The sequence below is a fragment of the Centruroides vittatus genome, unplaced genomic scaffold (assembly GCF_030686945.1).
Source record: "Centruroides vittatus isolate TY-2023 unplaced genomic scaffold, ASM3068694v2 scaffold_932, whole genome shotgun sequence".
In the NCBI taxonomy this organism is placed as follows: Eukaryota; Metazoa; Arthropoda; class Arachnida; order Scorpiones; family Buthidae; genus Centruroides; species Centruroides vittatus.
In genome coordinates this window covers 1,253,235-1,275,688 of record NW_027122721.1, presented here as the reverse complement: position 1 = coordinate 1,275,688, position 22,454 = coordinate 1,253,235, and the positions used below count along the sequence as shown (strand labels likewise).

Genomic DNA, 22,454 nt, shown 5'->3' with positions numbered 1-22,454 from the left:
ATAATATATTCAAAAATATTTAAGAGTACAAATATGCAAGTATATTGGTATGTTACCAGTCTTTTATAGAATGAAATTAAGATACAATGTAGAACATTGAAAACTAACATGAAAAATGTTTAGAATAATTAATTTAGAAAAGTTAGAAGGAAAAACAAATAGTAAATTAATAAAACATGACAAGTTTGTCCATAAAATATCCAGCTCTTGCCATTATTCAATCTAATACTCAATAAGTATATATTAGAAAAGTTCAACTCTATGACACAAAAATTTATTATATTTTTAAGGAATTCTGAAAAGTCAAAATGCCTATTTATGGTATTAAAAAATAACAAGAAATTAATCAGAATCAATTGTGTTTCTCAAATTTGTGAAAAAAGTCAAATATGCAATAAAGGCTAAACTTTTTAAATTTCTTTTTTATTTTTGATTAACCAAATAAATATATTTGAAATTACCAAACTTATTTACATTATTTTAAACTACTGTACTTGATAAGAAGAGTGTGATAAGCTATTGAAAAACTGGAATATAAACTGAAGCATAAATATAAAACATATTGTTTGCATTTCTTTGAACCATAAAAAGCAGACTTTATACTTTGCACAACTACTTAATTATTATTTCCAAATCAATTTTAAATAAAAATACACTAATAAAGATATAAAAATTAAATTCATTTCGAATAAAAAAAAAGCAAAACAGAAAGCAAAAAAACTATAATTATTACAAAAATATTTACAGTACTTTGAGTGATACCTTAACTAAAACTTTTTAAAAGTTATTTTAATAATGTTATTTTAAGATTTTACTGACTAAAATGTATATATATATATATTTTTTTTCTTTTTTAGCTTTATATATATGTAATATATAATATATACAAAATTTTTAAGCTAAGATAAACAAACTGAGATATGGAAAAAGAAAATATTTTCTAATTTTTAAATATATCGCGATTCTAAAACAATTCTATAATAAAAAGCTGTGTAGATAAAATAATCATCTAGAATAATTAAACTGAAAGTCATAGGAAAATGTATGGTATACTTATGAAGTAACTGATCATTAGGATCAGTTACTCCAAGTATACCACACATTTTCCTATGAGATTTTCCAGATTTAAAAAAAAAATCTTAAATAACTATTTTTATAAATAATCAAAAACAAAAAAAAAGGAGGATTAATTAATGTAGAATTTTAAAAATGGAAAAGGAATTAATGTGCACCAAACATAAATTTTATAATATTTATTAATATATATATTTTTAATTTATCGAATGGAACCTAATTAAATAATGATCTGATTGAATATGAATAATATACTGAATATTTTGAAGGTTTTTTAAAATTTTTTTTAAGCATTAAAGATTTAAAATATGATTTTATTTATTTATTAAATCATTTTATTAACTGAAAAATCTTTACTATTGAATCTTATATATAAAACTGGACTTAACATATTTAACACAGTTATTAGAAAAATTCTCAAATATATTTTTAAAGCTTAACGATCAAAAATAAAATGGGTTTCCAAATTTTTATAACTAAAATCACTATCGCATTGCATTAAAAACAATTTATGAGTTAATATTACATTATATTTAAAAAAATTTGTTATAATATTATTTTGATGGAAGGACTGATGCATATCAAATCTTATTGGTATAATTTCGGCAATAAACAATTGAATATTTGCATTTCAATGTTGAATTAAAACCATTTTTGTGTATATAATAATCCTTTTCTTAATCAGTTTTAATATAAAGTATTAAATTTTTCAAAATATTTCTGTATTGTGTAAATATTCTATGTTTTCTTGTATAATAAATGAATAAATTTTGAAGTTTTAATTCAGTAAATCATTGAAATATATAACTGGTTCTAAATATTAGTCAACAAAACATTTTAAAAATAAATTTGATTTTTTCATACATCAATATTAATATTATATTCATTTGTAATTACTATTAATATTTTATATTAACTACAAAATGACAGTTTATATTCCTGCAGCTTTATATTAATATTTTAATAATAAATAATCAAATACATTATAGTTTACATAGCAGAAATAAACAAGGATAGTTTACTAACATGTTCAGTTCCTAATTAACAGAACTGCATTCATATTACTATATAATACACTATAAAATGTAAATACAATTAATTCATTAATTTCCTGATGACACAACAGTGAAGGGAATTAATTTTAGTTCTCATATAAAAGTAAGAATAAGTAAGATTATTTTCAAAAATAATACTAAATTCCTTCTAAATATAACAAAAATGTGCTTTGTGGAGCTCACTTTAAATACCAGTTTTCTAGAGCGAGCTCCGACAAAGCAGATTTTTGTTATATATTATGATTATTTTCTATATGAAAATATAATATTACAGTACAAAGATGTTTAATAAATTATCAATGTTGTCATATTTCTCATATATTCAGAAATTTTCATTATTAACTTTTTCATCTAACCAAGTCAATCTTTCTTAAAATATAAAGGAATCGGCAATATATGCCGCCAATAACTGTTAATTTGATTTAGAAATAATATTTTGAAAATCTTTTAGAATAACAACAATAATTTTTCAAAGTGTAAAGTAGATGAGTGTTAATTTTGTTAGAGAAAGATTGATAAGAACCATTCCTTCCATTAAAATGAATTTAAATAAATTATCATATATCAATTCATTGTGTAGTACTCTCAGTTATATTAAGCAAAACAACAAATAAAAAGATGGAAACAAACTATTTGAAATTTTAAAATTAGAAAAATCAATCCATAATTTTCCAAAATTTACTTTTTTGAAAACATGCAAACCAGAAATTAATTATATTTATTAGATGTCAAACAATTTAATTAATAATTGTTTACATGAAATGAAAAAAATCTAACTCTACTAATTTTAATTTAAAAAATTCAGAAATGAAAATTAAATTTATATAATCTCTTTCAATTCATAATAAATATTAATTTTTAATATATAACTTTATTATTACCTCTTGTTTAAGTTGGCCAGTTTCTGTAGGGGAATGATGTAAAATGGAATCATCGTCGACTGACTTTTGATCGACAATGCCGACAGATTGGTTTAGCATGGGTAATGTCAAATTATTTCCCGAAGTAGGAAGCGACACGAAAGGTGGTGAAATAGATGTTAAGAGTGCAACTGATGATGTTGGTGGTGCAAGTAATGATATTGAATTGGTGGTCTTTGGAAGAAGTGTTGGTGGATGTATTCCAGTATATGATACAGAAGTTGGTGAAAATGGACCAAATGATATTGGTTGTTGTTGTGAACTTGGCTTTGGTAATTTGAAGCTTGTATAAATTGCTTGTGGAAGCTGACAAGAAGTGCTCGACATAGGAAACTACATGGAAAATTTTTCATAAATATTGGTGTTGATCATATAATTATTTTAAAGAATTAAGATTATTTTTTCACTTACTTCAATGATTCTATTTTTTGGCGGTCGGCCTCGTTTTCTCTTAAATACACCATCAATGGAAGAAGACATTGATAGTGGAGATTGATCGTGAGAAAAATTTATTTTGCGAGAATATTCATGAATTTTATAATGGTCCAATCTTCGAAAGGGTTTGTCATTACTGCTAATGACTTCAGTGCATCCTTCCTGTATTAATTAACATTAGAAACAGATCATTTTAAAACATTGTATTAAAATCAAATAAAAAGTCTTTCTAGTTTAAATAGCTATCATCACTATTATAATTTTCCAACTTTTGTAAAATATTGACAACTTTAATCATAATTAACAATAATAAGATGTTTTTCAGGTGTTGAGTTGTCTCTTCATTCTAATACTCTTAAAATTGATACAGGATTAAAGAACATTCACTTCAAAGAATTTCACTTTTTACAGAATAGCAATGCAGCATATACCAAGTCTTGTGATATTATTTTTAATAGCAATACTAACTCTATGACCAATTCATTAAGAATATTTGAATATGAAGTAATGATAAATAATAACTAAAAAGCTACGTTTAACTTATCATTATCTTTAATACACAGTATTATAAATTAATTTGTTTTATAAAATAAAAGCTAAATATTAAAATCTTGGTAGTTGGCATATTTAAAATAAATTTTAAAAAAAATAAAAATTGTTGTTTATATGGAGATTTTGAATATTGTAATAGTTTAATAAATATAAAATATTTAAAAGAATTTTTTAAGCTCTCTAATGATTGTAACAGTCTCTAGGATTTTCAGGGAACTGTCTTAAAAGTTTTATGATAAATTCACAGAGAAAAAAAGATAAATTTTTTCGGTATTAATTAATTTAATAATTAATCACCAAAATAAAACAGAACAGCCATTTTGATAATGTCTAAGTATCAAAAAAAGCTATATAATCCATATATAAGAACGTCAGCAAACAAAAATAATTTCTTCAAGAATTAATACTAACACAACAAAATCCAAAATTATTTTGCTTTTGTTGGAAGAACCAATATATATATAGGTAAAATACTAATTATTTCATTTAAATATTTACATAAAATATTAAAAATTGTGAGTTTTTATATTTCAAAATATATATATATATATATATGACAATTTGGTTAATTAATTAATAATTAATAAAAATTATTTATAAATTGATTGTTGAATTTTAAAGAATTTTTTTTTATCTTGTTGCATTTTAAGTGAACTTTATTGATTTTTTTTCAAATAATTCGAAAAGGATCGTAAAGATTAACAAAACCTAAGAACATAATGAAATTTATTATAGAGTAATTATTTTTGTAATTTGGAACTAATTAAGATTTTATTTATGAAGATATTCATTAATGTTTCTACATGTAGTATTTACGAATAGTAATAATTAATATCATTTATTAATATTTGAAAAATAAATAATATAATAAATTGTATTTAAGTAAAAAAAATATTTAGAATTATCTGAATATGTAACTTCTATTCAGCATTTTATGTTATTCTTGAAGCATTGAAGAAAATTACTTTTTCAAAATTTATATTCATCTAAAGCAGGGGTTGCAAACTGGCGGCCCACTGGCCGGATATGGCCTATTAAGGCTTCAAATGCTACCCGTGGCCTTAACGATTTCTTTTTAAAAATCAATGTATATAACGTCTTGAGATTAGAACGGAAAAAATCAGACATCTAACTGTTTACGTAAACGCAACAATGTCCTGGCAACAAAAGGGCAATTGTTAGAGCCTTTTTTTATTTACAGTATGTTTTGGTTTACCAAATAATATTGAATACAGCCTGTGTCCGATATACATCTATTTGACTGGCCTTTTTCTGTACTTGAGTTTGTGACCCCTGATCTAAAGCATTGGAAACATGAATTATTAAGTCCTAAATGGTCTAAATTATACTTGTCTTAATTTTAAAATTTAATTAAAAACAAAATAAAAAAAACAAACAAACATATTTTTAACTCTTAAATGTTTTTCTTACCAATACAATCTTCTCAACCACGTTAATACTTAATATATTATTATTAAAGTATATTTTTATATACTGAATTGACCATTGCATTTCAAAAATTGTTAAAATCAAATAATGATTATTCATGGCATGAATTTTTTAGTATTGCTTTAATTATATATGATGTATATATTTTTCAATGTGCAATAATTTTAAGAAATTCTGCTTTGTTTTACCTACCTACAAAATGATACTTAAATTATTATTATTAATAAATCAGTCTGGAAATTTTTAGTTTTCACAATTTTAAAAGAAAACTATTGCATTTCAAAATCAAACTCCGAGCCTTCTATTTTAAATAGAAATCCTAGATTCTACCATTAATTTTTATCTAGATTTGTTCTGATGTAAAATATGTACAAAAAGCTTTATTTAATTATCCGAAACACCAATCATCAGATTTTGAATATGCACATAGAAGTATTATTTGAAATTAAAACTTAAGATAATCAATGATTTTCTGGTTAAAATTTTAATTTGGATTATTTTATAGTGTCATCTTATTTCTAAAAAATAATAATATATTTTTTTATGATAATGATACAAGATAGAGTAAAGTTAGTAAACGTAATTGTATGCAGGATTGCTGCATACCTTGGTATATGCTGCATCACCATTTAATCAAAAAAGTGAAATTCTCCAAAGTGAAGGTTTAACCCTGTACCAACCTTCACAAGTATTAGAATAAAGAAGTACAACTTGTTGATATAAATTAATATGATTTACATCTTTAATTTCAAAACATTTTATATAACAAATTACAGTAATTCCAATTAATTATTTTCTTAACTTTTTCATTCTGTTCTGACAAATGATTAAGAATATTATATTCAAAAGAATTAGTATTTTTTAAGAAAATAAATAAAAAGGTAAATTTTTAAACCAGTAAAATTTCTCTCATTAATATATTTGAATTTCATCATTACTGAATAATAATACATGTTTTAAGGTGAGAAAATTTTTATTTATATAACTTGCTGAAGGTATACATGTAGATATACAATAGGATAACATTACTACTTAAGTATGAAAAGTTAAAAAGGATTCAATTTATTGAATTGTTATTTTCTGCATTATAATTATAATTAAATCTTCATGGAATAATTATTATTAAATGAAATAGACATATGAGAAAAATTACAGTATTCATAATACATAATTCAATAATAACTTTGCTCTGTCACTCAGTTGGAAGTATACAATGTATTATGTTCTATCATATCCAGATTCAGCAAACTTTGCCCTTAATCTTCCTGGGTGGTATATCTTAACACTTCAAGTAGAAAGAATTAAGAATGTGTGTGCTGACTTTAAGAATCATCAATTATAAATGTAAGATATTAAACAAAGTAAGATTTATATAAATATTTTATATGAAATGTTTAGAATAAAACTGAATAATTTATACAAAAAATTAAAATTTCTAAATAATCTTATGTTACAAAATTACAGAGCAAAATAAAAGTTTAATAATATATTCTTTTATTTTTTTTTTTAAAATTTGAAGCTTGAATGACACTGGAGATAAAATAACATTCATTCAGAACAATCGGTATTCATTTATAACACAATTTATCGAATGAAATCAGTTAAAACTTTTATTAAAATAATCAATCAATAGATATGAAACTTCATAATTAATGAATTTTTATGAAGTGTGAAAGATTCTATTAAATAAATAAAGTCTGTTTCTACAATTTTAAATAATCAAATTAACTATTCTTCAATAGTTTATTTTTAATGCTATCATGTGCAAAGCTGCATTACAAGTTCGTCGTCATGTGCAAGACATAAATAAATATAATTTCGTAGGTCATGAGGTATGATCTTTTTTGAAAATTATGATTTCCTATATTAATTTACAAAATATCACAACATACAACATAATACTATAGTCCATTTAATATGTTAATGTTTTGAAAAGCAATTAAATATGATATTCGAAATCATAAGATCCAATTCTATAAAATAATCATTGCTTTTCATACAAAATTAAATTATTAAAACTACTTATTTCTTAGATAAAGAAAATAATTATGATGCTCATTTAGAATTATGAGTATTTATGTTGATAGTAAATTTAAATAATTATAAGTTTTATTACATTTTCAGTGTTCAATGTAAAATTTGCAACTAATATGCAAAAAGATATCATTTTTTTCAAATTGAAAATCAAACAGAACATGATTATTAATTATAATAATTGTATACAAAATATTTTTATAAAATCAATTATTTTCATCATATACAATGATAGAAATCACATTTACGAACTTCTTACTAAAACTTAGAAAAATTAAATAATAAATGAAATACATCCGAACATTCTTTTTACTTAATAATAAGCAATTTTGAAATTGAATGAAGAATAAATAGCTTTTTTATTGAGATTATATGTAATAAAATATCAAGATGATTATTCTTAACAATTTATTTTCAATTGGTATTTGTAAATAGTCATATTAGATACACTTAAATTTTCTTAGATTCGTATGGGCTATTTTAACATTATTTTATAATTATAACGTAGTAATTGTCTAATAATTAATTTATGTAACAAAAAGAAAAATGCAATACTAGACTCTTAAATCGTCTAAGAATCATTTTCTATATTATTCGTAAATGATAAAAATTTGATAAAAATAAAGAAAATAATTAAGATTTAATCATCAAAATATAAAAAACATTAATTAATTCAAATTTCAGTAACATAATATTTTGAAAAACCCAGCAGTTAAAAATAATATACAGAATTTAAGTTCTAGATCTTTTCCATACATATGAAACAGAGTCTAATATTGTAATGATTTTGTACAATAAAACTAAACAAATACACATGAGAATTCTTAAAATTATGTCTCTAAGAAATTTGAAAACAAATTCATGCCATGACAAAGCTTACGAAGAACTGAAAAATGTAACAAGTACTTTGATTTAATAAACTGTCTATAAATGTTAAATCATTTATAGATTTTTGCTTTCTTCTAATGTCAATGATTTATATTTTCTTACTTTAATATTTAAATAATAATTATAACCAAATGAGAAAGGATAAAAAAAATTATTTGTTTATTAAGTAGAACTTTATGTTAATAATATATAACAGAATAAAACATGATAAGCAATATAATATAATTTTCTTACCCATGTGCAATGATAATGTTTTTCCTTATTTTGATAAGGACAATTTACAGAGCAATTACTCATTTGGCCATTTTGTACATAATTATAAAATGATTCTGTCACTTGTTCTTGTTGTTCATGATTACTGTAATAAAATTTAAAATATTCTTTAGTAAACAATAATTGTAAACATTTTGTGTTTAAAACTTGCAAAATATTTAACAATCTTTGTTTCAATCAATATTTATATAACTATGCAAAATATTTAATAATCTTTGTTAAGAATTAATTAAGATAAAATGAGTTACATCATAGAACTTTTCTATTAATACAAAAATAATTTCTTTGGCATTTTATAATAATAAACAATTTTGTAAAAATTTGAATTAAAACAAAAGAATATAATTATAAATATACTGTATTTATAATCATGCAATTAAATAATAGTAATAAATGATTATCAATATTCATTTATAAGAATTAAAGATGTAAGTTTTATATGGAAAATATGACGAGTATTTCAAAAATATAAATTATAGAATAATGTGGAATAAAATAATATAATTCAGACAAAAATATCAGCCAAATTGATATGAATTAAGAAAATTCTTTTCTAATTATAAAAGATCTGGATTTAAATCTACATGATTTCATGAATTTTCAATTATTATTGTAGCATATTTCAATGAATAATTTATATATTTGAATGTTTTGCAAATTAAATTTTACATTTTTGTTTACTAATTATACTAGACTCTTGCTAATCCATCAATTTCTTGCTCTGTGCAAGAAATTGATGGATTAGCAAGAGTGCTGGATTACTGAGTGTGTAGGCCTAAAAGCAATGAATTACATGACATGTCAATCTTCATATTGATTCTTTTCATTAGGCAGTCAGACAAATAAATACACCATGCTGAAATGCAATACTGTACACAGAAATGAAACATGAGTAGACAGGAAAACAGGACATGACTAACATTTTTATAAACTTAGAAGTGACGGGTATGTCAGATAATTGAGAGCTCTTGCTAATACACACACAGTAAACTTTTGCAAATCCAACCCTTAATAATCAAAATAACCGGATTATCAAGGCTGGATTAACAAGAGTGTACTGTGTGTGTGTGTGTGTGTGTATGTATGTATGCATAATAAATTCTAATAAAATAAAAATTAAAGATGTTCATATATGAAAAACTGAAACATTACCTTGCATGCTCTTGAACTCCTAAAATATCTTTCCCTTTAAACACCATATTACAATTATCTGTCTTGCAATGATAATGCTCCTTACAAATATATTCACATTCAGATTTACAAATATCATTGACACCATATCTATAAAGACAAGAAAAAAATCATATAACTTGAATTTATTATTTGGATTTCAAATTATATGTAAAAAATTTGCTCAAGTATTTTTTTATAAATATATTTTCCTTACTTTATTGTTAAATATTCTATAATCAAGTAAGAATTAATCTCATTAGAAAGTAAAGTTGTTGTTAACAATCTTAATGTTTAAATAATGAGTACCTTTTTGATTAAATAATTACTATTGTTCTGAGTAATTATTTAATAGAATTAAACTTATACTACTCATGCATCCTACCAAATCAAAATTCTAAGAAATTTTAATATATAATTCAATTAATTCCCTTATAATAATTTAAATTGTTCAAGATTCAGAATTTAATTACTTAATATTCATATTTCTAAATGAAGTCATAGACTTTTTATCACTCAATTATTGTTATAAAATGCTAAAGAAAATATATACAAGATTTATTAAGAAATAATATATTATTTGAGAGACTTATAACATTTACCTTAAATTTATAAAGAAAATTGTGTTAAAGAGTATTTAAATTCACTTCAAAGATACGTTTATTTTAGAGAAAAGTCATAAATTATATTTAATTATTACACATTATATTTATGATAGTTAATACAGGAAATATTAAAACGGGAAAAATTAACTTTGTGTGGCAAGTAAAACACATTTCCCTATTCATAATAATGCTTAAAATTGAGGTTAAAAGTTTATTTATAAATAGAACTACAATGAATGTGAAATCAAATAAATGTAAAGTTAACATGATAGGTTTATAAATTCATATATTAAGCATTTAAATGTAATTTTCAAATTATCGAGAATTGTTTTTTATGCCATACTCTTCAGATTTTAGTCATTTCTTCATTAGTTATTCAAAGATTTTATTCAAATATAATAAATATAAAACACTGTTAATTTACATTTGAGTTTCTTTTATCTTACTTAAAGAATATAAGGAAGTCACAAGATATGGGTTTCTTTTATGCCTTGTTAATTTTTTTATTATAAATACAAATCACTTTTATTTATTTGATATTAACCATCGGAGAAATTGTATAATTTCTCCAATTTCTGACAGTTTTTAATTAATGTGAAAAAAATAAAATTAATTAATTAATATATTTTTTCATTTTATATAAATTACTGAACAATTAATATAATATTTAATAATAAGCAATCATTCAACAATTGTAATTCAAACATTCATTGAAATTGAAAACTTACTATATATAGAATTGATATGAAAAATTTTAAATCTTGAAAACAGAAATAAAAAGATTATACATATATTTCATTTCTGTCTCTTTCTGCACTGCACTAAAAGGGGCCTTTTTTCAAACTCATCATGGGTTCAGCTAAGCCATAGAGCCTAGATGAACCCATGATGGGTGATGGGCCTGAAAAAAATGTCCCCACCTAGGTCCCCACCACCCAGCATGGGCAGCTGAGTGATGAGGGAAAGTGCCTATCATATCCAGTCTGTGAGAAGACAGGCAGTCCATAGAAACTTCCCGGAGTTCTTCATGTAGATTCGATCCTGGATCCCCAGAGCAGTAGGCTGACACTTTTACTGCCTTGGTCATCCAGCTGATACTTTTAGTTTTATGAGATAGATTATTTTTCATAATGGAAAGCAAAAAATATCAATCATTAACGATTGTATCATTTTGGAAAATTAGAATATTTATAGCACCAAATATAAAATCACAAAAATTAATTAAAATCGTTAAATAAAGTAAAAATATATAAAATAATTTGGCATGGCAGACATTATAAAATACTTTTGAAGTGTATATTAATACTTAACAATTATATAATGATATATATATATATATATATCATTATATAATTGAACAAATTGTCATATATATATATATATATATATATATATATGACAATTTGTTCATAGAGTTTCTGAATACATAAAATTGTAATAATATAAATATAAATTAGGAATAATAATCAAATTAAAAGACATCATTTGATTTCTAACAAATCTAAAAAGTAGATAATTAATACAATATTAAATAACTGTATTTATCTATCATATAAATAAAAAAAATACAATTGATATATACATATGAAACTGTGAGTAATAAGAGTTATCTGTTTCGGTATTTTTGAATAATTTGGTCGAAAATTAATACAGTCACTAATTTCATCATAAACAATTTACAGCTCAGTTTTCTTTGGAAATAAAGGAATAAAAAAATACTTTAGGCAATACTTTAACCAAAATTCAATACAACTTTGAATTTATATAAATTAATTATCATATGTAAATCAATGTCTTGGTGAAAAATGAGTCTGTATAATAAAATTAACATTTAATTATTCAAAACTGTTTATATGTGTAAACTAATTTATATTTAATCTCAGTTTTTTTAATGTTATTTTCATATAGATTGATTAAAGTTTTCATTTTAATGAAACAGAAATAAATATTAGAAAAAATAAAAATAATCTATCCTTTCTCTAATATCTAAACACTTTAATGCGTTTCTATCTTAAATATTAAATCTTATTATTTTTATTAAATTTTAAAATTTATTTATTTATAAATATAATTTTACCTAGTAAGATATTTCTTCCAAAGATCGCCATTACTTTCTTTCATCGTCTCGCTCCGAAGATCGACTGCTTGTCCGGTGCTTATAGGTTTCTCCTCTGTGGGTGTTCCAGATATGCCACTTCCACTACTTATTTGTGACTGAGAGCCATAGTTCATATTCATATTAAATGGACTAACAATATTTACTCCAGTTAAAAGAGATGCGAATCTAGCAAAGGAATGGGGAAGGCTTTCATTCATTGAAGAATTATTTGTTGTTTCGGGGAATGTATTACTATCCGTAACAACTGTTGGACTTCCAACAGACTGGCCATTTATTCTATCTGTAATATTGGCAGGAGATGATGAAGGACCAAGATGAGGCATTGGATTTTGCATGAGTGAAATACAATTGATCCCTGGAGGGCCAGAAGGACTTGATGATGATTCTCTAGGAGACATCTATGAAAATATAATTTTTCATATTTATTATTGTTCAAAGGAATAATTTTGAGAATACTAACAGAATTTATAAAGAAAGATTCAAATATTCTTAAAATTTTACTATAACTATAATTATATTGTAATAAAAGAAATCCCAAATATATCATATAATGTAAATTAAAATATTTTTTACTATGCAAGCTAAACTAAACTATCTCCAAGTTGATAAATATTATTTACTTCAATTTATATAGTATGGTTTTGAACAATGTATGATAAATTAATCATGAAATATTATTTACTTCAATGTAATATAATTAAATATAAGAATCCATACATAAAATTAAAATAAATATCATATTTTGATTCTTCAAGAAACTTTACTTCTGTATAAGATATTTGTGCGAGTTAAACATATAGTCAAGGTCAAAAGATATATTAAAACAGGAAATAACTAAAAACTGATTAAATTTTTTATTAATGTTTCTGTTGATATATTATTATTTGAATATTAAGTTATAAAAATGATTAATAATTCATTAACATGGTGAATTAAAAAATAAGAATCTAACTAGTTACTATTTTAAAAATTACTATTAATTATTAATGAATTGTTAATCATTTCTAAAATTCAACATCTTAATAATAATTGAACAAATAAAATATTAATTTAATGAATTAGTGACGAAGAGATATGATATATTTTTAATAACAAAAGTGAGAAAAAATTTATTTATAATGATAAAATGGATATCGAGTAGATCCAGATATATTCTTATTTATGTTAACTTCATTTAAGTGAATTAATTTACCATTAAACTAAATTAAATCGATGAATTTATAATTATCTGGTACGATGTTTGTTCATATAAACACAGTTTACTATCATATATACTAATAAATTTAATTTAAGAGTGTATTTAGTTATTTGTATTATAATTCAGTGAAATCTTTAAAAGTTATCCATAATTATAAAATGCAAGTAAACACCATAATATTTGAAGATTTTAAAATAAAAATAATTAATTAATTATCTTAATTATCAATCATTACTTACCTGTTCGGGAATATTACTCGGTTTCATTCCACCTTCTGATAATGATTTGATCATACTTTGAGCTAATTTAAATTTTCCGTAAGCTAATTCATTATCTCTCCTTTCGTGCTTTCTTTTATGTGAATATAACTGACCACTTGAATGCAATACATAAGTGCAACCTTAAAATAAAGATAAAATTAAATCTATGAAAACAAAATATAATTATTCAATTGCCTATTTTCATAACTTTGCACTGTAATATATTTTAAATTCAACTAAATTTATAATCTAGAATTTAAATAAACCATTTAAAACTTTACTAAAATGTATAATAAATAAAAGATTGAAACAAAATATAATTAAGTTTTATATATAATTTCTTATTAAAATGAATACATTTATACATTTTTAAATAGTATAACATTTTTATTATATTACAGAAAATATCTTTAAGAAATTAAAGAATATTAGAAATGTAAAAGATAAAATTAAAGTTATGTATTGATATTTAAATATAACATTGATCCAATAATGTAGTAAATTCATATAATTTTTTTGAATAAATAAAAAGTGTTTATAACGCTAAAAGACTGTTTTTTGGATTCATTTTTATAGAGTTTGAAATCAAGTGTGCTTTTAGCTCTTTATTGGAAATAATTTTATTAAGCAATTATAATATGACAAAATTTAAATCATCAAAACAACAATTTTCTTATTAATAAAGTCATGTTATTAAAAAAGTAAAAAGTTCAAAAATGAATCATGTACAAACTTTTTTGGAAAATTATTTACTTCTAAAAAATTTAGATTAAATATCAAATAATAAATGATTTATAAATGAATAGAAAGCATTCAAAATTCATTTATTGTTATATGAAGTCCAGTGATATACATATATACAGGTAGGCCTCCTACAACGCGGTACCTTTACAATGCGTTTTCGCTCCAATGCGGTTGGAAAACGCGGAAATTTTCTTACAACGCGGTTTAGAGTATTTAGAAACGAATTATCTTTCACATAACAGAAAAACTGCAATGGATCACATAAGTGCAGTGGAACTTGATGAAACAAGCTCAGATCTTAAAATAAAGCCAGTCAAACATTCTCGAACAACTATAAGTGACGATGAGGACTGAATTTGTGAGCATAACATTATGTTTCTTTTTGATTTTGACTTGAAATAATAATCTTTTTATATGATGTTGAATTTTATTTAAGCTTTTCATGTACATAAATTTAAAAAATAACGAAAATGTTACACTATAAAAGGCAGTTTTTCTCTTTTTTAGAACTGAATCCCAGTTTTTGTATTAAGTTGGTGTCTCCTATAACGCGATTTCCCACAACGCAGTATTTTCAAGGAACGTATCTACCGTGTTGTACATATATAATTTCAAACAATTAATTATTTTTCAACTCACCTGGTCGTATACAATGTATGTGATTGCAAACTTTTGAGAATCTACAATTTTCAAATGTACAATGTTCCTGTTTCATGAACTTTTTGAAGCCATCTTTATTCAATTGTTCATCCTTGATATGATAAGTCTTGTGTTTTTCTAAAAGAAAATTAATAATTAATCACATTATTAAGATTTTAAATTAGAAAAAAATGTACATATTATTACATTATATTATTATACTTGATGTTATAAATGTACATATACATATATATAAATGAATATAGTTATAGTCAATAATTAAAGACTTAAAATTAGGCCTTTCTAAATAATTTGAATCCTAGCATATTTAATAAATTATAATCAATGCAATAAATGTCGGTAGATTTAGAATATAAATGTAAAAAAAGTTAATTAGCGAGTCATATAAAGAATCAAATAATACATTTTGAGTTTTTGATAAATAATAATTAGGAAAAGACATTTAAATTTGTTATAATTAGTGAATTTTCTATTAACAATTGCATTGTAATGTCAATTGTTCTATTCTAATATCCTAATTAATATTATTTGCACAATAATTAAACTGGAGAAACATAATTAAAAACGAATATATTTCTTACGTTATCAATCCTTCTGACATTTTAATCAATTTAATTAACACATCTTAAAATATTTAATATATTTCTATTAATATTCAATTATTTTTTTTTAGCTTTTTTAATTTTCATTAAAAACTTAATTTTATATTCTGGTATTTTTGAATGTTCGTACATTCCAATATGTCATTAAATATTAAATATGGGATACAGATTCAGGTTTTATAATAATTTGAATGGCTAATTTCATTTTAGAAACTAATTAATAAAGATGAATTATATGATTAATAATAATGAAGAAAGGTTTAGATAATGAAATGTATTATTCATTTAAAATGTCATAGTTTAATAATGTCACAATGGTTTCATTAGATCAGAATAAAACATAAGATTTCAAATTTTATATCAAAATAATTATTATATTTAGATTTTTATAGTGTTTATATCATTTCTGTTTATGTTAAACATTATTATTTTGTTTTATTCTCGTTAATATTAAAGTAAAATGGTTTTTTTTTTTTTTTTGTGAAAATTACAATTTTTAAAAATTATTATAATAAATCTTACCCATATCAGCTTTATTTTTAAATGTAAAACTACAGCCAGGTCTACGACAATGAAAATGTGTCGTTCTTTGACCGTAAAAAGAACATTCTTTGGATGCACAATCTTCAGTTGCTCTAAACCTCTGAAAACCTTCTTGGATAATTGCGGAAACTTTTCGATGATAATTAGCGTGCATTTGTACATCTGATGTACTGACATACACTCTGTCACATCCTTCCTAAAATCATAAACAACAATTCATTTATATTTTTGGTTTTATAAAATTTTAAATCCATTTTAAAATATAAAACTTTTGTTTTAGAAAATAAAATTTTCTGTCCAAGCATTCGTTAAATTTGACGATCGCATAACCAAAATATCGTGACTATTTATAAGTGTATAATGTAATCAAATTTTGCGTCGGCAAAGTATATTATTTTGGTGTTATTATCTATCAATATTTTTAAGGAAAATATTTTAGAATTTTCATTTTTCTCAATCAATAATTAGTATAAAAGTTAAAATTTTCATTTAATTTTATGTATATAAAGTTTTAAATTTATCATAACAGTAATATTATATGTACTCAAACTTTAATTTAATATATTTATGTTTTAACAATGCTCCCTCTAACAATTTCTTACACAGTTAATTTGTTTATATATAATAAATTTTACAGTTTTAAATGTAATTTGAAAGCTTACTCTTATTGAGATATCCTTAATTGATAATCATAATTAATAAAAAAAAAAAAAAGGGATTTTTTTTCACTTAGTTAAGTAAGCAATTTAAAATAAAAATTAAATAAATAAAGCATCTTTTTACCGAAAATCATGTGAATTAAAGTTATTATTAAAATAAAAGTTCTATAACTTGAATTATTGTGTTTTATTGTGGATAAATATGAAAACTTTTCATTGAATTCATATAAATCTTACTTTTAAGCAATGGTAATGTGTTTGCTTTCTATTATGAGTACAGTTTGAAAATTTGTCAGAACAATCATCCATAGGACTATAACGCATAAAGCCATGTTGTAAAGATTCATCTCTTTTCTTGTGCCATTTAAAGTGACGAATCATCTCCTCCTTCTTTACAAATACCTAATACAAACAGATTTTTGTTTTATTTAGTGTACATTTTAAAACATAGAACATACTGAAAATTTTAAAAAAATTATATAAAATTAAACTAAATCATTCTTAACTACAAATTTTACTATAAATTAACAATAATTTTCATTATATTAAAAAAATTAATTTTAAATGAACACGTGTTTCATTTAAGCACAGCATTTTCAACTTTTTCATAGAAGAAATTATAAAGAATAAATAACTTAAAAGCATAGAATATGCATTAACAGAATTCCAAAAATTAATATATTCTCGTTAAGAAAAAATTTTATGTAAATTCTGAATAATTATTAATTACTAGTTATATACAATTGTACTATGTAAAAACAAGGCTATGTATATGTACCAAGAAGGAATAAACGGTTGAATCATAATAAATTCTTGAATGAGCAATTGTAATTCTAGTTAAAGCTCAAGAAAAAAATTAATAAAGTGTTAAATCTGAACTAGTACCTGTAAAATAAATTAGAGTCTGAAATATTATAAATAGGAATTTTATAATGTTATGTATACTCTCATATTTTCTGTATAAATAGTGGATAATTTCTTAATAAATTGTTTGATTTTGTTTATGAATTATAAGTTATTTTGTACAAATTATAACGATTATGCATTAACTAAATTATTCTCCGTATTACATTATTTATATTTATAACATATTACATCATTTATGTACATATTACATTATTCATAATATTAATTTCACCATATAAGTAATTTGATTATATACACTAAAATGCATAATTCAAAAATAATTAATTGATTATTACAGCTATATTTATCTATTTTTAAATTAATAAATCTGAATTTAGTTTGTGAAATTTAAATTCTTATGTACTTTAAATATAGTTTATACCAATATTAGAAATAGTTAAGACATTTCTTTGATTTTATAAATATTTTAAATATATTTATGAATAATCTGACTTTACTATAATGTTTGTTTCATAACGTCATTAAAATTTACATTATTACATGTTTATATATCACTAAGTATAAGTGTGTTACGTTCAATTTATATTATATATCATCAGTAAATTAAAATTAGAAATAACGCTCTAGTTTTTAACAGCAATGATTATTAATTCATATTGCACGTTTAAATGTCACTTTCGGAATAAATGTTTGTTTGTATTTGTTGGGTTTAATGGAATTATTCTTTAGGGGAAAGATACTATAATTACATGATACAAGGCTCCGAATTAAACTAGAATAAAATAAAATTGAAGTTTAAGATATGTTATATTTTAAACTGTGTTTTAATGTATATTAAAACAAATTGTTTTTATATATTTATACAATTTTTATAAGTATAAAATAAATTGGAAAGTTGAAAATTCTGTATTTATAAATAAAATTTTCATTTATTTAAAAGGTATCATTTCAAAATTACTGTTATTTTCTTATAGGAACATATAATGAAATTTTTTATCTATTGTTATCATAAATTTACACTAAGAATTAATAAATTTCTAATGCTCAAAATTAAACAGCAAACGTATATATCATGCAAAATTTAAATTTTCTATGTTTAATCTATCAATAATATTTATGCATAACATTGAATATTAAGTGGAAAAAAATCAATAAATATTATTTTTGTAAATTATTTATGCAACAGAACAATTCACTGGTTTGTTGTATAAATTTTGAGCATTGCCTTCACTGGCATGAATATAATGACAAAAATACACTATATTTGTCAGCATAAAATGTATAACATTATTTAAAATTTTACAAATTTTAAATAATTTATAATTTTCTTCAAAACTAAATAAAACATATATTCATATGTGAATTTAACTTAAAGTCACAGACAAAAACCCTTTACAGTGTTGTATACGACAGAGAACCAACTAACGTTTTCTCGGGCGCATCGTTCTGGCGGTCTGGAGGGGGACGACATTTAGTTCTCAACCTGAAGAAGGCTTTGGTGGAGACCAAAAACGTTAGTTTGTTCTCCGTTGTATACAACACTGTAAAAGGTTTTTGTCTGTGACTTTGTGTTACTCACTGCAGTGTTAATAGTAGAAGACGTTTATTGAATTTAACTTGTAATTTTCTTAAAAATAATCTCTTGTTTTATTATTCTCAGACAGTATATTTATCATTTAATATTTGATTTTAGTAAATACTTTTTTACATATTCAAAACAAACATTTTGTTTTATAGAAACCATTTTAAAGTTATTTACGTGTACAAACGTACTGATCTTTTTCTTTCCGAAGAATTTCCTTGTAAAAAAGAGATGCTTTCGTTAATTATGTATCTAACTTACTAACAAATATAGTTATTTTATAAATTATTATTTTATTATATGTGATTATAAAATTTCTAGAAATAAATAAAATATTTAATTAATTATGTAAATATTTTTGATCATTTAAAATAATTTGGATTAAACATTCATACGAAATTAAACATTTCAAAATCTACTTTTGTAAATAAGATATTTATTTCTTGAAATTTTTATATTTCAAAATTATTTTTTTTAATTATAAAAAATCACAACAACAAAAAAAGTCTCATAACAAAATTTAGTGAATTTTATCAAAAGAAGAAATACTGTATTTATAAATTATTCTATTTTTGAGAAAATTCAGTTATCTGATTATTAAAGTTATGAAAAATATAATAAATATGAAATTAATGAGAAATTAGTAGATGGAACAAAAAATACTGACTTTGGAATTACAGTCCAAGCAATGAAAATGTTCCCTATAATTTAAGTCTTTACAATAATTGCTGCCACATTCCAGAGCACTTGAAAATCTGAAATATAAGCGACAACAGCTATATGCATCATAATAGCTGATGGGAAATGCAGTGCACGTTATTGCAATCAGTTTGGTTATGAAATAAATAGCAACACTCATTACGAGATCATAACGTCGATATAAGAATCGTACTTGTTACAAAATTCTCGTGACAAATAAAGCTACGAGTCGAATTTTGCGTTATTATTCGTAGAAATTTTTAATTTTTAAATTTAGTAGTTATGATCTTATAATGAAATGAACAAAAAATAAGAAATAGCAATGCTGTTTTGCTTATTAATGCATAACTAAAAAATAAAATAATAAATCAATTATTGATTTCTTTAGTTAGGAATGAATGAATTTGTTAAGTTGTTGCTTTGAATAAAATAAAAGTTAAATATTATTATTTATAATCGACTCACCTTTTGACGTAACGGGAATAATCGATCGGTACGGGTTTCTGATCTTTAATAGCATTACTCGCATTTATTAATACTGCAAAATCAGAAAATTTGTAATTAATTAATATTATATTACTTTAAATTAAAATATAAAATTCGCATCATAATTACGAGATGCTAATAAATTTTTCCAAGTAAGAAAAGTGCCTGATTATAAGAATTTTAAAAATTTACTACTTGCTCTATCATCATTCAGAAACAAGAGTCTAAATAATAAACAATAGAGCATTAATTTCCAGAACGGGGAATTTTTCTCACTATTATATAGTAAACGAATTGCATTTTCTAATTTAAATCGTTTTTTTAAATTTTTAATAAGAAAATAATTTGTTTACTTTTATTAAGTTACATAACAGAATATGATTAATATTTCAATTTTACACTTTAATATTTAATTTGAGTTTTTCATATTTGTTGATGTATATTATATGCTTTTATTGTATTGTGTAACAGAGTTATGAGTCTATTGTTATGATAATCGGAACAGTTTACCGAAACTGCGCTAACAATAGAGAATTCTGCCACGATTTTTGTGTGTATTTTACATACATTTTACAAATAAAAATAAATCTGTTTAGTAGACACAAAGGATTTAATAAAACTCAGAAATGTTTTATACTTATTCAGTTGATATCAGTTTCAAAAATTTTAACAATTTAATATTAAAATTTAAAACTGAATTTTATACATGTTTTTACATATATAAATTAAAAATTATACAACTCGAATATAAAATATTAACAAAATGTCCAACATTTTATTAGATTTAAACAGCTTTAAAGCATTTCAATTTGAATAAATATTTCATTTCTATAGAAAAAAATAATTATTAATTTAAACTTGTAAAAATGGAGGACTTTTATATATTTAAATCATATAAAAATAATTAAATAAGAATCCATAAGACATAGTTATTAAATACATTAAATCAATTTGACCAAGAACATCAATTGCAATATCCAAAATACTTTAAACATTTAAAAATCTTTAAAGCTTTAAGTATAAATCCAGTTAAAGAAAGATTTTAATATATTCGTAAAATATTGTAACTTCTAAACAGTTATAGAAACCAAACGAGTAAATATTGATAGCCATACGGCCGAGACAGTTAAGGAACCAGCCTACTGCTCCGAGGGAAACAAAATCAAATCAAAACCCCCGGAATTTTTCATGGGTAGTCTGTCTTGGATATATCAGATCCCATCCCTTACCACCCATTGTGGACTTGACCTAACCTGTGATAGGTACAATTAAAAGACTCTCTTAGTGCCTATAGGCAGAAGGAGTTAAAGAAAAAAAAAATGGAATAAATTTTCATATTAATTCAGTATATACTATATTTAAGATCAGTATAGAATATGATATTTAATAAAATATTTTATTAAATCCAATTTATTCATAGTTAGTCATTTTAAAATCACTTAATTAAAATCTTTTTAAGAAAAAAAACCGTTTAAATTTAAATAATAATGAAAAAAATTATGTTATATTATAGAAAAACAAATTAAATTTTCCAACTTTTTAGAAATGTTGATTTATTAACTTTCGCATAATCTTCTATT

At 22.5% G+C, this 22,454-nt stretch overlaps 1 protein-coding gene across 1 annotated transcript in view; it reads right to left on the bottom strand.

The window, feature by feature from the left end:
• Nucleotides 1–22,454, bottom strand: part of LOC136990411 (zinc finger protein castor homolog 1-like) — a 116,408-nt gene that overhangs the window by 8,673 nt on the left and 85,281 nt on the right. Inside the window, 11 exon segments of the mRNA XM_067288797.1 lie at nucleotides 3,011–3,382; nucleotides 3,461–3,646; nucleotides 8,642–8,765; nucleotides 9,833–9,961; nucleotides 12,533–12,972; nucleotides 14,012–14,172; nucleotides 15,416–15,553; nucleotides 16,561–16,777; nucleotides 17,478–17,642; nucleotides 20,357–20,444; nucleotides 20,854–20,926. Coding sequence (XP_067144898.1) covers nucleotides 3,011–3,382; nucleotides 3,461–3,646; nucleotides 8,642–8,765; nucleotides 9,833–9,961; nucleotides 12,533–12,972; nucleotides 14,012–14,172; nucleotides 15,416–15,553; nucleotides 16,561–16,777; nucleotides 17,478–17,642; nucleotides 20,357–20,444; nucleotides 20,854–20,926 — 2,093 coding nt within the window.